The sequence below is a fragment of the Lithobates pipiens genome, unplaced genomic scaffold (genome assembly GCF_037356315.1).
Source record: "Lithobates pipiens isolate NorthernLeopardFrog02 unplaced genomic scaffold, aLitPip1_a1.2 Scaffold_13, whole genome shotgun sequence".
NCBI lineage: Eukaryota > Metazoa > Chordata > Amphibia > Anura > Ranidae > Lithobates > Lithobates pipiens.
Window position 1 is genome coordinate 160,727,695 of NW_027507718.1, and position 17,134 is coordinate 160,744,828.

Below are 17,134 nucleotides of genomic sequence, written 5' to 3' on the forward strand. Positions count from 1 at the left end.
TCCAGCATCTGTCGACTCAGATAGTCCGCCTGCCAATTTTCCAACCCCGACAGGGCCGAAATGTGTCGCTCTGCCCATCAAAGTATGTGAGTGACCTCCCGAGCAGCAGCTGAGCTTCTTGTCCCCCCTTGGTGATTTATGTACGCACAGCCGTGGCGTTGTCTGACTGTATCCTGGTCGGACGCCCTCGAAGACACATCGACCATGTGTAGAGACACAGCCTGATCGCTCTCAATTCGAGCAGATTGATTGGCAACTCTGATTCTTCCGTCGACCAGAAGCCTTTCGCCAACTGAATCCCCATCACTACACCCCAGCCAGGTAGACTGGCGTCCATAGTGATCACCGTCCATTTCAGAGGAAGGAATGATTTTCCAGACTGAATCACCGGGAACCTCAACCACCAGATCATAGAATCCCTGACTGGCTGGCTCACCTGGATCTGCCGATCCAAGGACAACAGAGATTTGTCCCATTTTCTCAAAATCTCCTTCTGCAGGACTCTGGTGTGGAACTGGGCATAAGGTACTGCCTTGAAGGAGGCTATCATGAGCCCCAGTACTCGCATGCAAAAGCGGAGCGACAACCACTTGCAGTTCATCAGTAGTTTGACCGCAGATCTGAGAGTCTGCAATTTGTCTGAAGGGAGAAAGACCCTCCCTTCCCGGGAGTCCAATAGTAAACCTAGGTACTCCAGACGCTGGGTTGGTACAATCACCGACTTCTTTAGGTTCAACAGCCACCCAAATTCTCGTAGAGTCTGCATTGTGATCGCCACATCCTCCTCTAATTCTGAGGCGGAAGATGTTCCCAGGAGGAGATCGTCTAGGTAACCCACAATCCCGATCCCGCATTGTAGCAGCAACGCCAGTACTGGAGCCAGTACTTTGGTAAAAACTCGGGGGGGGGGGGGGGGGGGGGCTTATGCCAGGCCAAAGGGAAGAGCTACAAACTGGTAATGGGCTTCCCCGACTGCCAAACGCAGACATTTTTAATGCCGAAGGCATATGGGTATGTGCAGGTATGCATCCTGAATGTCCAAGGACGCCAGGGAGTCCCCTTGATGGAGTGCAGCGACTACTGAGCGAACTGATTCTATTCTGAACCTCTGCACTTTTACAAAGTGATTGAGGGCTTTTAAGTCCAAGATCGGACGTACCCCTTCCTTCTTGGGAACCACAAACAGATTTGAGTAGAACCCCTCGAAGCATTCAGATTCCGGAACTGGTGATTCAGCAAGTCCCTCGTCGCCCCTAACAGGGCCTCCCCGCGAACCGGGGACGCGGGTATGCTGGAGAGGAAGAATCTGTTTGGTGGCCAAACAACTATCTTGTAGCCTGTGGAAATCAGGTCGCAGACCCATTGGTCGGATAACCGGGAGGTCCACCGGGCTGCAAACTCCTGAAGGTGACTCCTTGGTGGGGGCAAACATTCATGCACTTTTGTTCGCAGGCTTGTTAGGCTTGCGGTTCCAGGGATGCTTTTGACCGTCCTTGGACGTCCTGAGGGGCTGGGAACGTTTTGTCGAAGCACCGGGCGGACGAAAAAGCCACTTGTGAGCGGAAAGAGGTCCCTTGCCTGCGGCGTGGCTCCTTAGCATTCCTGGCCTGTAGGAGTAGTGTACTCTTACCATCCGTGGCGTTTTTTAATAATGTCATCCAACAAAGCTCCAAAGAGCCAGTCGCCAAGGAAGGGAAGATCCGTCAGGGCTTTCTTGAATGCCTGGTCAGTAGACCAGCATTTAAGCCAAATCAGGCACCACAGCTGACACTGAAGCCCTGGATAACAGAGGTAGAGTATCCAGGGCTGTGTCACAAACGTACTTAAGGCCTTGCACTAGTTGGACTGCTAGTTCCACGCAGACAGGGGAGGCCTGTTGCTATCCCAATTTGCGGTGCAAAAGTTGGGCCCAGTCAGTGTTTGCGACACCAGTGCGATTGCCAGTACTGGTCGCATGGCTGACCCCTCAACCGTAAACGAGGAACGAGCCACCGCCACGGCCTTCCTATCCGTGGGATCCTTGAATGCAGGAGTCCGCTCAAGTGGGCACAAAGCAGGTATCACAATTTTTTTGTTTACCCCTAATAACTTTAAATCAAACACACACAGTCTCTTAAAACACTTACCTTATCACTGTCAGAGTTTTCTTCCTCAGATGAAGAGGCACTTTCTGGCTCCATATCACTGGATATAGGTTTGGGAAGCTGTTAGAAAGTACACAAAAAGAGGTAACAGGTTTGCCATAATTTGTGCCCAAACAATATTTAACTTGAATAATGTACCAACTATATACATATATATTAACTGTAATAGAGGAATAAAACACACAGCGCATAAAGTTATAGCATTAAATACAGATCTATGGAAAACAAAAAAAAACACACACTCCCCTGGTTAGCATTAAAGCTAATCTATAAGGCTGCATTCACACCTGAGCCTAGGGTCTTTATGTACATTTTTGAACTTTGTCATTTTTTTATTAGCCCATAGAGCAATCATCTGTTGCTAGGTATTTTAGCTTTTCTATTAAATTTTATTTCTTTTCTAATTATTCATTTTTTTCCATTAGCGTAAGGGGTTAGAGTTAGGATTAGGGGTTAATTAATTATTAATATACCATTACTTGGTATCCATTTATGTAGTAGTAGTAACACCTTAACCTTTACAAAAATAAAATAACCCTATGTCAGTAAGCTAGTTTAGCAAATACAAATTCTCATACAATTATAGAATATAAGGGGCCTAAGCGCTGATATGATAATATATGCTGAGAATATAAAATAGCAAACAACCTTAATGATTAAGCTGCGACCATATAAGTGTTCTGTCACTCATAGGGTTAACTATCTAAATGATGGTGCACTCTAATCAATTTCATATTTATCCACTGCACTAGACATGGAATAAATACTGCTCAATATAAATCTGTGCATATAAAGGTCCTAAGTGCAATAATATGTCCACGGACATAAAACAAAATTAAGTGAGGAATACTGCGCAAAATATTGTGCAAAAATGCTTAATTATATCAAACACAAGCAAAGAAAACAAATGCTGCATGTACTCCTCATTAGTACCTATGAAATAAAGTACAAAATATTGTGCAAAAATTGCTGTGCAAAGAATAGGATTAATGCCGTAAAATCCTTTTCTCTGTAATTCACCGACCGACACAGCTCCTCTCTGTAACAAATGGGTTGCTAGCCTTATCACTAGGAGAATACTAGCCATAGTTGTAATACAACACTCAGAACTCTTATTTCCGCCCAGAGGGGCGGTCCCTCAGCCTACAAACCCCCACCCTGCAAAGCAGCATCAGTATGTCAACAAGCAGTATAACGTAAAGATAAATGGAGGGGCGTGTACTGTGACGGTCGGTGAATTACAGAGAAAAGGATTTTACGGCGAGTCCAAAAAATAAAAAAATCATATTTTCTCTTATATTCGCCGACCGACACAGCTCCTCTCTAACAAATGGGACGTCCGAAGCAGTGCCAAAACGAGGGGTGGGAAAAATAGCATAAAAACTGACATTTACCTTATAGAACTTGGTAAACATGTGGACAGACGACCAGGTTGCCACCTTACACACCTGAGCGACCGACGCTTGGTGTCGGAAGGGCCAAGACGTTCTGATAGCCCTTGTAGAGTGGCCCGTTACCGGAAAGGGGGACACTTGTTCCTTCAAGGCGTAGGCTTGTACTACAATCTGTCTGATCCACCTGGAAATGGTGGCTGACGAGACCGCCATGCCTTTCTTTGGACCAGCCACCAAAACAAACAGCGAGTCTGACTTCCGAAAGGGAGCTGTGGCAGACAAGTACACCCTCAGAGTCACAGACGTACTTAAGGCCTTGCACTAGTTGGTCTGCCAGTTCCACGCAGACAGGGGAAGCCTGTTGCTCTCCCAATTCGTGGTGAAAAAGTTTTGCCCACTCAGTCACCAGTGTGGATGCCAATACAGGTCACACGGCTGACCGCACAACCATAAACAAGGAACGAGCCACTGCCTCGGCCTCCCTGTCCGTGGGATCCTTTAATGCAGGAGTCCCCTCAACCGGGATCGTGGTTACTTTATTTAACCTGGATACTGGGGGGGGGGGGGGGGGTCCACAACTGGAGGAGCCGAACATTTCTTGAAGGCTTTTCTCAAAGTGGTAATGCACGGCCATGTATTTGGGGACCGAAAAGATCCGTTGCAGGCGACCCCATTCCTTGTAAATTAACTTGTCAAAATAAGTCAGATACGGGAACACCTTAGGTAAACCTACTGGCTTGCGGGACCCAAAAGGGACCGGCATATCAGCAGAGGAATCAGCTGTGATAAGTGCTCCAACAATCGCTTTGTCGCGCCCGGACCCGGACTCATCCTCACTGTCCGAACGGTCCTGGTCAGTGTCGTCTGACAAGACAGAGCAGGGGTCACCAGCCTCGGCAGGACCAGAGTCTGCGTCAGAGCTCTCCCCAGAGGACGGGGGAGGCAGGGTTCGCTTTTTAGCGTCTTTCTTCCCATGCACCGCCTCCATCTTGGCAACGAACAAATTGAGGACTGCCGTCAGGGTGTCGATGGGAACTGCACAGTCCGCAGGTGACCCAGTTGCAATTGCCTGGATTTCAGGGGAAGAAAAACCAGTTTCTGAAGCCATGCTGACAATACCCTGTCTGCCACCCAAAGGGGACTTAGGACAGTGACCACCCCACCCTCGTTGCTTCCGCTGAATGAGGGGTTCTAATCGGCCAGACTCACCACCCTGAGGAGTTCCGCGCTGTTCACAGCAGTGCCTGTAGACCCCTAGTGCTCCACGGTGCAGAGGAAATAAAAACTGCGCCGGTGGTAGTCCATCGAAACGATTGTTAAAACGATCTTCCATGAGGGACAGACATGTGGCAGAGACAACGCTGTACCGAAAACACAGCCAGACCCTCACAGGCACCTCCCAGGAGCTTAATACACAGGATCCAGGCACCACCAGCCAGCCCCCTATCCCAGATGAGAGCCCTCAGGGACACACACACACTGCTAAGTACCACATGCAGCAGCCCCCCCGAATTGACCTCCCAGGGAATGCCCAGCTGCTCAACCCCGCTGGGGCAGGAAGAGTTGTACTTACCCGTCCTGAAGAGCTGGGAGACATTCCATTGTAGATCTACACCTGATCGGTATAGGGTAGCTACTGGCCTCGGCATACTGTGATGCAGACATCAGTAGCCTGGTCATATGTACGCCCCGGAGCATAAAAGCTCACCGACGACCTCTGGAGCTGAGGTATGTTGTGGATTGCCGAGCCGTAGCTGCAACCTGCACTCTCGCTGGCCGGACTGGGGAGACCACAAGGATAAGGGTATCCAGCCTCTCACCCAGCCGGTTGTTGATAGTAGATCACAGGATCAATCATCTTGCGCAAAAACTCAAGCTTCTGCGTAAAAAAAGTACAGACCGATGGGCCCGCAGGGTTCCTAGGTCCTTCTCCTTTGTGAGGCAAGAAAAAACTGATGCTGCTTTGCAGGGTGGAGGGTTGCAGCCTGAGGGACCGCCCCCCTGGGAGGAACTAAGAGTTCTGAGTGTTGTGTTACAACTTTGCCTAGTATTCTCCTAGCGATAAGGCTAACAAGCCATTTGTTAGAGAGGAGCTGTGTCGGTCGGTGAATAAAAAGAGAAAACAGCATTATCTATGCCACTGGTTGCTTCTCTTGAGAACTCTGCAGAACTTTTTTGGCCTTTTTATGACATGTATCAAAGTGGTTGTTTCCACGCTCATCAAAACTGTTAGTTGGAGTTTGAGACATAAAGACTTTGCATATAATTCTAGCTTTTGGTTAGGAATTCTGAAAAGGATTTTAGAAACAGTGTTTATATGCTGCTATTGGGTCACAAATTGCATTCAACATGTCATTTAATATTGTTACTGCTTTGGAATCAATCTGTTCTTCGGCATGTAAAACACATTAGAACTGCTTTACCACTCAGTTAAGTCTGGTTAGTTGAGGTAAGTTGTTAACTGGCCAGACAAAAGTGTTTGCAGAATTTGATTAGCAAGACAAGGGTAGACAGTTATCATTTAATGCCTTAGGCCATTCCCATTTTCCAATAGAGCTGATTCAGCAATTTCAACTATTCGCAAGGCTTTTCTTTCTTTTTCTGTCGCAGAATCATATTTTAAATCTGTCTCTAAAAGATGTTGATGGTGCAGGATATGCAGCTGCTACATAGGGAGTGCATTAGGACATAGATGGGCGCACTGCTCTTCATGTCCATCCTGCTCTTTGCATTTATTACACAAGTCCCCGCCTTTTATAATAATAAAAAATAAAAAATTAATAGTACGAATAGTTGACATTCATATGTTGTCTAGTGCATAGGATTTGATTTCCCCCGGTTAAAAATCCAGCTCTCTTGCAATATAAATGGGGTATATATTTGGAATAGTTGGCTGATCATATTCCCTATTTAGGTGTGAGCTGTGTTGGATATCCTTGTTCACCTGGAAGAGAATGATTTAAGTGGATTAAAAATATTAGACCTTCTAAATAAAATGGGAACTGTTCTGTCTACAAATACCGTATATACTCGAGTATAAGCCGAGATTTTCAGCCTCTTTTTTGAGGCTGAAAGTGCCCCCTCGGCTTATACTCGAGTCGCCGCTGTCTGACTGCTCGATCAGCGTATCGAGCAGACGGCGGACATTAATTTTCAAAAGCCGCGCCTCCTTCTCCGCCTGTGATAGGCGGAACACTGAATTTCCCAGCAGTCAGTGTTCCGCCTATCACGGACATCCGCTCATTCTCATACTACGGACGAGTATGAGAGGATGTCCGTGATAGGCGGAACACAGGCTGCTGGGAAATTGAGTGTTCCGCCTATCACAGGCGGAGGCGGAATTTTGAATTGTAGAATGGCCGCCGAGAAGAGCGGCGATCCATCGGCACGGGACGGAGGAGGCACGGGACGGAGGAGGCACGGCACGGGACGGAGGAGACACGGGACGGAGGAGGCACGGCACGGGACGGAGGAGGCACGGGACGGAGGAGGCACGGCACGGGACGGAGGAGGCTCGGGACGACGGCGGCTCGGGACGGAGGCTTGGGACACAGGTAGGCTGGACACACACACAAGGCTGCACGGACACACACACACACACACACACACACACACACAGGGATGGATACACACACACACACACACACACACAGGGATGGATGGATGGATGGATACACACACACACACACACACACACACAGGGATGGATGGATGGATGGATGGATACACACACACACACACACACACACACACACAGGGATGGATGGATGGATGGATACACACACAGTGATGGATGGATGGATGGACACACACACAGGGATGGATGGACGGACACACACACAGGGATGGACAGCCATGTCTCACCCTCGGCTTATACACGAGTCAATAAGTTTTCCAGTTTTTTGGGGGTAAATTGGGGGCCTCGGCTTATACTCGGGTCGGCCTATACTCGAGTATATACGGTAAATGGTTTTCTATGCCGGTGGTTCAGTTCATGGTACAGTTACCATAAAATGGAAAGATTGATATGCTGATTTACTGTATACTCATTATTAGGGACTTAATTTTTCTATATTGTGATCTGGAGAGTTTCATCAGTGGTCTAGCAGTATTTGGCATAGTGCCCAATTGTCCTTCCTTTAGGACCAAATCCCTCTGTCGCTCATGCAGCTTCAGTTGTCCCTCTTTTTTTGTCTATGCACATCTCTATACAAAATGTACTATTTTACTGCCAAAGTGTTATGCTGCACTAAACTTTTTATCCAGCCTCTATATTACTGCACTTGTTATTTTGAAAAATCATTATAAAGCAAAAGTAGAGGTAAGATAAAAGCACATGTGTTTAGCCAATCATTTTCTGCATATTAGAGCATTGAGGTTCCTGTAACTGGGGGCATGTTCTTTGCTACTTACTGTGCAAAAGAGTGTACCTCTTTATAATTTCAGAAATATGGGAGGTATGTTTTTGGTACATTTTCTCCATCATTGGTAAGGGCATTTTCAATGCTGGATTGTAAGGAGTCATTTTTTTTAGGCCGCGGTGGTGGGGTGGGGCCAGGTTGGTAACCTGGCTTTTGGGTAATGTTGCCCACTTTGTGGGTGGACAGTGGTTGGTAAACTTATTTGGTTGGTATAAGATTGCTGCTCCAGTCATAGTGACTAAGCATGTTGGTCTGTTAATGGTTAACATCGATTTCGGTTTGGTATTAAAGGTTAAAGTTCATTTCATAATTAAAATAGTTTTAAACCCAATAAAGGGGCCGTGGCCTAAACCTTTCCACAATCCTTGTGTGTTTTATTTTATATTTTAGGTAAGTTCTTATAGTATGATGGGTGTTAATGGGGTGTACAAGTCCATGTGGGCAACGATGAAAAGCAAAGACCTTTATGTTAGGTCTGCTTAAAATATATGTAAACCCAAACATTTTTTTTTTTTCCGTCTTTACTCCCGTTTATGTTGAAAATGTACTATTTTAAAGTTTTGTTACATCTGATCGATAAGTTAAAAAAAAAAAAAAAAAATAAACACCTTTAGATTCAGCCAGCAATCTTGTAAGAAACTTCTTGTGCTCGCCAACTTTTATAGGTTTGTATTTTCCCCAGCTCCTCCTGCAGGCTACACCATAGGGCAGTGATGGCGAACCTTGGCACCCCAGATGTTTTGGAACTACATTTCCCATGATGCTCATCCACTCTGCAGTGTAATGGAGCATCATGGGAAATGCAGTTCCAAAACATCTGGGGTGCCAAGGTTCGCCATCACCGCCATAGGGTATCATTGCTGACCCCCTCCAAAACTCTTGGCTGGGCTGTTTCAGACTGCAATACTTCATGAGATAGTAACCCAGTATGACCATTCTAGCAAAAGTGTACATGTCAGAACTCCTGACCAGTACTGGACTCAAAGTACTGAAGCTACTGACTACTACGATGGAGACCATCATAGGGCAGGATGAACATTTCTATAGCAGAAATTAATCAGAATGGCATGAAAAAAAAAAAAAAAATATGACATAAGTTGACAAACTGATAAGGAATTATGTATTGAGTCAGTTAACTATGGGAGTTGCAGATGCAAAAACACAACAGATATGTGCTTCTTTTCACAACAATGGTAATGCTCAACATACTGAAGACACTGAGCAAGTACTCCAATTCAACAATATGAATGAAGTAACAAAGCACTTAAAAGCCCTGGTGCCCAACCTGAGACCCTTTACCATATGATGTGAGGCCCTGGGATTTAAGTAGTTTGTTCACTGTTTCATATAGTTTTCTGTAGCATATTCCTAACAAACAATGCTCTCTAACCGTCATTTTCTCTATTAGGTCTGCAGTTTCTGACAGTCCTCTCAAGCATTAGAGATACTTAACATTATGTGAGGCCCTTTGGGGATTTTCAGGGGCTGCATATATTGACATCCACTGACAATAAAACAGTATACATGTCTTTACAAGTTCCCGCCCAGCCTATAGACAATTGCCTGTCAGGCAGGACATTCACCCCTATAGGTGGACGTTATAGGATGTCATTACGAAATGCGCCATGCTGTGGCCCAGTCTGTCACAGCTGTGTCCACCGGACACAGCACTGTACCAGCCCACCGCCGACCCTATGTGATCCATCACAGCATATCACATGACAATTGTACACAATGGATGGCTCATGATGACCATCTGTACCATGTGATTAGCTGTGGCCAATCACAGCTAAACACAAAACACACTGAATCAATTTCATTAAAAATGGGAGGAGGGGGGAGGACGGACGAGGGAGGAGGGAAGAGTTATAAAAATGAAAAAAAAAAAATGCAGCATCCCTAATTACTGCCACAACAATTATATAACAGTTTTACGTACTGAACTGGTGACAGTATGTAAAAAAATAAAACTTAAATATACAGCGCCTAGAGGCGATTCAGATCGCATTGTGCGCTATACAAGTATTTCATTCATTCATTCATATTCCCCGATAAGGATTTTTAACAGCTTACCTATAAAATCCTTTTCTTTGATGTACATCAGGGGACACAGAGCCATAGTAGTTACTATGTGGGATATATGGACCACTGATCGGTGATAGACACTGGCACACCCCTAAGGCAAGATGTGTACTCCCTATATAACCCCTCCCACTAACGGGAGTCCTCAGTTTTGTAGCCAAACAATACAAGTGTACACCAAGAAGGGAGGGACCTCTGTGTCCCATGATGTACATCAAAGAAAAGGATTTTACAGGTAAGCCATTTTAAAAATCCTGTTTTCTTACATCAGGGGACACAGAGCCATAGCAGTTACTATGTGGGATGCACCATAGCAATGGCAACCAAAGGGAGGGAAACAACACAAAAAAGGAGGCCAGGGGACTCATACTGCACCCTGCAGTACACTGTGCCCGAAGGCAATATCCCCATGACCTTTATCATTGATTTGATAAAATATGGTAAACGTATAAAGGGAAGACCAAGTTGCGGCCTTACAGATCTGAGCCATAAAGGCCTGATGATGCAACACCCAAGAGGCACTCATCGCCTTGGTTGAGTTTGTGTTAACATGAAAAGGAGGAATTTTCTTCTTTAACCACTTGAGACCCGCAATACGTCTATTGACGTCATGGGGTTTCACTGGTTATATCTAAATGATGCCTGAGTCCACAGACATCATTCAGATATTGCCGTTTTCAGCCGGCGATTCCCTACACCATAAGAATGATCATAGCGGCTGTTCCGCCGCTTGATCGTTCTTGCGGGCGGCGGGAGGGGACGCCCCCCCCCCCTCCCGCCGCCCTCCGGTGCTTCTACCGACTCACCGTTTCCATCGGTGAGTCGGTCACAGGATCCGCCGCCCCCAGCATGTGATCATAGAGATTTATGGCGGACTAGATTGTCCCCGGAGTCTCTATGATCGTTCGGAGGCCGGGCGCGATGTTATGACGTCACGCCCGGCCTCGGTATTCAAATTAACGGCACCAATCTGGCTAGGAAGCCAGGATCGTTTTTATTTTTTTATTTTATTCTTCCCAGCCTAGAGGTGAGATATGGGGTCTTATTGACCCCATATTTCACTGTAAATAGGTCCGATCGTGCCATATTCCTATTACAAGGGATGTTTACATTCCTTGTAATAGGAATAAAAGTCTTTTTTTTTTTTTTTGTGTAAAACTAAAAAAATAAAAATAAAATTAACAATAAAAAAAAAAAAAAAAAAAAATTTTTTAAGCGTCCCTGTCCCCGTGACCTCGCACACAGAAGCGAACGCATACGTAAGTCCTGCCCACATATGAAAACGGTGTTCAAACCACACGTGAGGTATCACCGTGAACGTTAGAGCGAGAGCAATAATTCTAGCCCTAGACCTCCTCTGTAACCCAAAACATGTAACCAGTAAAAAATTTTAAAGTGTCGCCTATGGGAATTTTTAAATACCAAAGTTTGGCGCCATTCCATGAGCGCGTTCAATTTTGAAGCGTGACATGTTGGGTATCTATTTACTCGGCGTATCCTCCTCTTTCACATTATGCAAAAAAATTGGGCTAACTTTACTGTTTGTTTTTTGTTTAAGCATGAAACTGTTTATCTGAAAAAAACGCGTACGAAAAATTGTTGCGCAAATACCGTGCGAGATAAAAAGTTGCAATGGCCGCCATTGTATTCTCTAGGGCAGGGGTTGACAAATTTGCTTGGAATCTAGGAGCCAGCTAAAAAAAGTTAGGAGCCAGGTCCGTGACGGCGATCTGGACCTGTCCCTGGCCTGACATGGAGACGAGTGAGGGGAAGATAGCCCCCAGCCCCCCACCTGTCTCCAAGTCATTGCCCATAGCTCTTAGAGGGACATTTTTAAATTGCATTTTAGTGTAAATATGAGATGTGAGGTCTCTCTGACCCCAGATCTCATATATAAAAGAGGACCTGTCATGCTTTTTTTCTATTACAAGGGATTTTTACATTCCTTGTAATAGGAATAAAAGTGACACACATTTTTTTTTTTTTTTTAAAGAACAGTGAAAAAAAATAAAATAAAAGTTAAAATAAGAAAAAAAAATTGTTTTAAATGTGCCCTGTCTTGCTAAGCTTGCGTGCAGAAGCGAACGCATATATGAAAGCGGTGTTCAAACCACACATGTGAGGTATCGCTGCGATCGGTAGAGTAAGAGCAATAATTCTAGCCCCAGACCTCCTCTGTAACTCAAAACGTGCAACCTGAAGAATTTTTTAAACGTCGCCTATGGAGATTTTAAAGGGTAAAAGTTTGTCGCCATTCCATGAGCGGGCGCAATTTTGAAGCGTGACATGTTGGGTATCGATTTACTCGGCGTAACATTATCTTTCACAATATAAAAAAAAAAAAATAGGGCTAACTTTACTGTTGTCTTTTTTTTTTATTAAATAAAAATTTTTTCCCCAAAAAAAGTGCGCTTGTAAGTCCGTTGTGCAAATATGGTGTGACAGACAGTATTGCAACGACCACCATTTTACTCTCTAGGGTGTTAGAATAAATAATAAAAAAAAAAAATTTATATATATATATTTTTTTTTTTTTTTTTTTTTTTTTGTTTAGGGGTTCCAAGTAAAGGGATGGAGAAAGACTGGCCCATTAGCATTGTTGGTTGTAATTCCAACGGCCACCACAAGAGGGCGCCAGATTCCAGAAGGAACCATAGGATCACAGAAGGCCTCAAAGCCGGGGGCTCAATTACCGGCCGCCTGCGGCGCGGCCCGACGCGATCGCGCGGGGGGGGGGGTCCACGGAGACGGGATACCCCCAGCTATGCTGCCCCAGGCGCAAGGTCGCTGATTCTAGTCGCCAATGCGACCTGGCGACCGGGTTTTGTCGAGCACTGCTCTAGGGTCTTTGCTAAAAAAACATATATAATGTTTGGGGATTCTATGTAATTTTCTAGCAAAAAAATTAGGAATTTTACACGGAGAGAAATGTCAGAATTGGCCTGGGTCTGAAGTGGTTAAACCAGAAGCCTGAATGATGACTTGACAAATCTACTAGGAAATAGTAGTTTTTGATGCTGCTTGTCCTTTTCTTGGACCTTCTGGCAGTACAAATAAAACATCTGTTTTGCGAACCTGAGCCTTTGAATACACTCTGACCGCTCTTACTAAATCAAGGGAATGTAGTGCTTTTTCTTCCCTAGATTGAGGCTCTGGGAAGAAGGGAGGAAGAACAATATCTTTGTTTAAGTGAAAACCTGTCATCACCTTTGGTAGCAATTCAGGATGTGGACATAAAACCACCTTGTCCTTATGCATGATCAAATATGGCTCTTTACAAGACAGAGCGGCTAGTTCTGATACTCTTCTAGCAGAAGAAATGGCACTATTGAAGACTATTTTTTCTAGTCAAAAGAACCAAGGGAATTTCTCAAAGGCTCAAAAGGACGTTTCTGCAAAGCTGATAAGATCAAGTAGAAATCCCAAGGATTCAGAGGTGCCTTGATAGGGGGATTGATCAGTGTTATCCCCTGAACAAAGCTAAGCACTAGAGAGAGAAGCCAGAGGCCGTTGAAAAAAAAATATTGACAAGGCCGAGCTCTGGCCCTTGATAGGTAGGATCCTTGATTTCCAGCAAATATCCTTGAATACTATGACGACATTTCTTGGGGCGCCAACCCCTGGATCCACACCAAAAAACATATGCCTTCCAGACTCTATAGTAAATTATTCTGGAGGCGGGCTTCCTGGCATTAATCAAAGTAGACTCTACCAAAGGAGACAACCCACGGATCCCTTAGAATGTGGATCTCAATAGCCAAACTGTTAAATTTAGCGTCTGTAAAGTAGGATGGAATATCGGACCTTGTGCAAGAAGGTCTGGCCATAATGTCAGAGTCCAAGGGACTCCTACCGGCCAGCTTTATGATCTCGGCAAACAAAGCTCTTCTGGGCCATGCTGGGGCCACCAGAATCCCCTCCTTTTGTCCCTGCTTGATCCTGCATAGAAGACGCGAAAGTAGCAGAACTGGAGAAAATTCATAGATCAGAGAAAACTGATCCCATGGGAAGAATAATGGGACCCTTGTTCGACACAAAGTTGTCGACCTTGTTGTTTAATCTGGAAGTAAACAGGTCCACGTCCGGAGTACCCCACCTCCGACATATTGCTAGGAAGATGTTGGGGTGAAGAGACCATTCTCCGGAAATAATTGTTGGCGACTCAAGTAGTCCGCCTGCCAATTTTCTATTCCCAGAATACATATCGCCGATAGGCAAGGAATGTTGTGTTCTGCCCAAGCCAGAACATGATTCACTTATTTTTGGGCTGCACGACTCCTCGTGTCCCCTGGTGATTGATGTAAGCAACAGCTGTGGAATTGTCAGACTGAATCCTGACGGGACAATACCTCAGTCTGACCGTCCAGGACTTTAGAGCCAGACGAACTGCCCATATCTCTAAAATATTGATAGGCAAGGTCCTCTCTAACATGGATCATCTCCCCTGGACAGAATCTTCTTCCAGGACTGCTCCCCAGCCTAGAAGGCTGGCATATGTTGTCAGCACTTTCCAGGAGACTGGCAGAAATGATTTTACCTTTTGGAGGTTGCTGGATATCAAACCTTCAATTTAGGCTCTGACACATGTCCGGAGCCAGGCGTATTGGAAAAACCAAGGCTTGAACCTTTTTTGTTCCAGGCCAAAAGGATTGTGTTTTGTAGCAATCTTGAATGAAACCGTGCGTAAGGAACGGCCTAGAAGGAGGCTATTGTTTCCCCAACGATCTCATGCACAACCAAATGGAAGAATTTTGCTTTGCTTTGATGAGTTGAATTAGTTCTATAATGGAACTGATTGTTGTCTGGGGTAGGAATACCTTTTTCTGTATGGTATCTATGACCAGACCCAAGTACTGCAATCTCCTTGATAGTTTTAAGAAATTTTTTTCTAGGTTGAGAATCCAATCTAGGGATTCCAGGTAGTTTACATTTGTGACCAGACTGTGGTTTAGAACTGAGACTGAATGATTTATTAAAAGTAGATTGTCTAAATAGGCTAGGACTGTTATGGCTTGAGCCCTTAATCTGGCTAGAGCAGGTGCCAGAATTTTTGAGAACACCCGTGGTGCTCTGGCTAGAGCGAATGGCAGGGCCAAAAAACTGAAAATGATGATTTTCTATTTCAAATCGCAGAAATTTCTGGCGAGCGGGAAAAATTGGCACGTGTATATATGCAGCTTTGGTATCTATAGAAGCCAAAAACTCCCCTACTTGCAGGAAGGCAACAACCGACCGGATTGACTCCATGCAAAAGGATCGGATGTTTGAGTGCAGATTCAGATCTTTGAGATCTAGTATAGGTCTTACTTCTCCATTTGGTTTTGGAACCGAGAAAAGATTTGAATAGAAACCTGTGCCCTGTTCCACTAAGGGGACCTCTGACATCACTGACTAGGATAATAGATGATCCAGCGCTAGAAGGAAAGCCTTTTTGCTCTGGGTCCTTGGGAACATTTGACCTTAGAAAAGGAGGAGACGGAAAATCTCGGAACTGTAGTTTGTAACCTAGAGAAACAGTGGAAGCCACCCATCTGTCTCAACATTGTTCCTGCCAGATCCTTGAGAATTGCAGGAGCCCCCCCCCCAACCTGAGTGAGCAGGGGCACCCCTTCATAAGGAGGCTTTAGCATTCTGCTTTGTCGGCTTTCTGTCCCAAAATCTCTTCTGACCCTGGTGCTGCCCTTGGGGTCTTGCCATTGAAACTGACGGTTGAGGCCGTCTAGAGTGCCTAGAGGCCGATGCCCCTGGCACAGGTGAGGAAGCACGCTTAAAGGAGAAATGTTTGAATTTCTTCTTTACTGGTGAAAGACAACTTTTGCCATTAGAGAGATCTTTTGTAGGTATTCATCCAAATCGTCTCTAAATAGGCAGTTTCCCTTTTCATGGTGAATGGCTAAGAACTTTTTACACGGTGCTTCAGCTGACCAACTTTACAGCCATAGAACTCTACGAGAATGCACTTATCCATGAATAAGTCGTGAGGCTTGAATGATGGAATCTTTCAGAGCATCTACTGTGAAAACACAGTGCATCTGATAAACCAGCACATTGTAGGGCCTGTTCATCAGGCAGACTTTTAAGTATCTTCTCAAACTGTTCCTTAACCACTTAAGGACCGCCTCCTGCACATATACGTCGGCAGAATGGCACGGTTGGGCACAAGCACGTACCTGTATGTTGCTTTTTAAGTGCCCAGCCGTGGGTCGCGGGTGTGCCGCCAGCTGCGCACTCTCGACCCGGTCCCGAGGTCCGTGGGACCAGCGGACCCGTTTCCGCGATAGTGTCACAGAGCTGAAGAACGAGGCGAGGTCTGTGTAAAACAAACCTCTCCCCGTGCTTTCTACTGTGGCTGTCACCGATAGACGATTAGTGACGTCACATGCCAGGCCACGCCACATAACGTCATACATAACACTGGTTAACTCCTTCACTGCCATTGTCATTTACACAAGAACCAGTGCATTTAAATAGCACCAATTGCTGTATAAATGACAATGGTCCCAAAAATGTGTCAAAAATGTCTGATGTGTCCGCTATAATGTCGCAGTCACAATAAAGATCGCTGATTACCGCCATTACTAGTAATAAAAATAAAAAAATAATAAAAATGCTATAAAACATTTTCATTATTTTCTCTGAAGTTCATTGACACAGAATCTTCATCTTGACCTTAGGGTTATATTGCCCCTTCAAGAGAGGACTAGGCAGAACATGTTAACAGGAAAACTGCACAGTACCGCCCAGGGGGCAGCCCTACTGGCTACAACCCCTCACACTGCATCCAGCAGCTCAGTTCATCAAAAAGCAGTACAAAACATAGATAGGAGGGGTGCATGCTGTGTTTCAATGAACTTCAGAGAAAAGGATTTTACGGTGAGTACAAAAGTGCTATTTACTTTTGTTCATTGACGGACACAGCATTTTCATCTTGACCTTAGGGACATCCCCAAGCAGTGTCAAAATAAAGAGGGGAAAATAACTCCACCCATAACAACCAGAGCTCCCTAACAGAGGAGTTGCAACCTTAAACAGCTGCCTGCAAAACCTTGCGGCCAAAGCAAGCATCCCAAGATGTGCCCACATCAAATCTAGT

At 45.2% G+C, this 17,134-nt stretch overlaps 1 protein-coding gene across 3 annotated transcripts in view; it reads right to left on the bottom strand.

Moving 5' to 3' along the window:
- HDGFL2 (HDGF like 2) overlaps positions 1-17,134 on the bottom strand; it is a 663,710-nt gene that overhangs the window by 493,493 nt on the left and 153,083 nt on the right. For all 3 annotated transcript variants that reach the window (XM_077475770.1, XM_077475771.1, XM_077475769.1), the window contains exon 5: positions 2,127-2,204. In XM_077475770.1, coding sequence (XP_077331896.1) covers positions 2,127-2,204 — 78 coding nt within the window. The remainder of the gene's footprint in view (positions 1-2,126; positions 2,205-17,134) is intronic.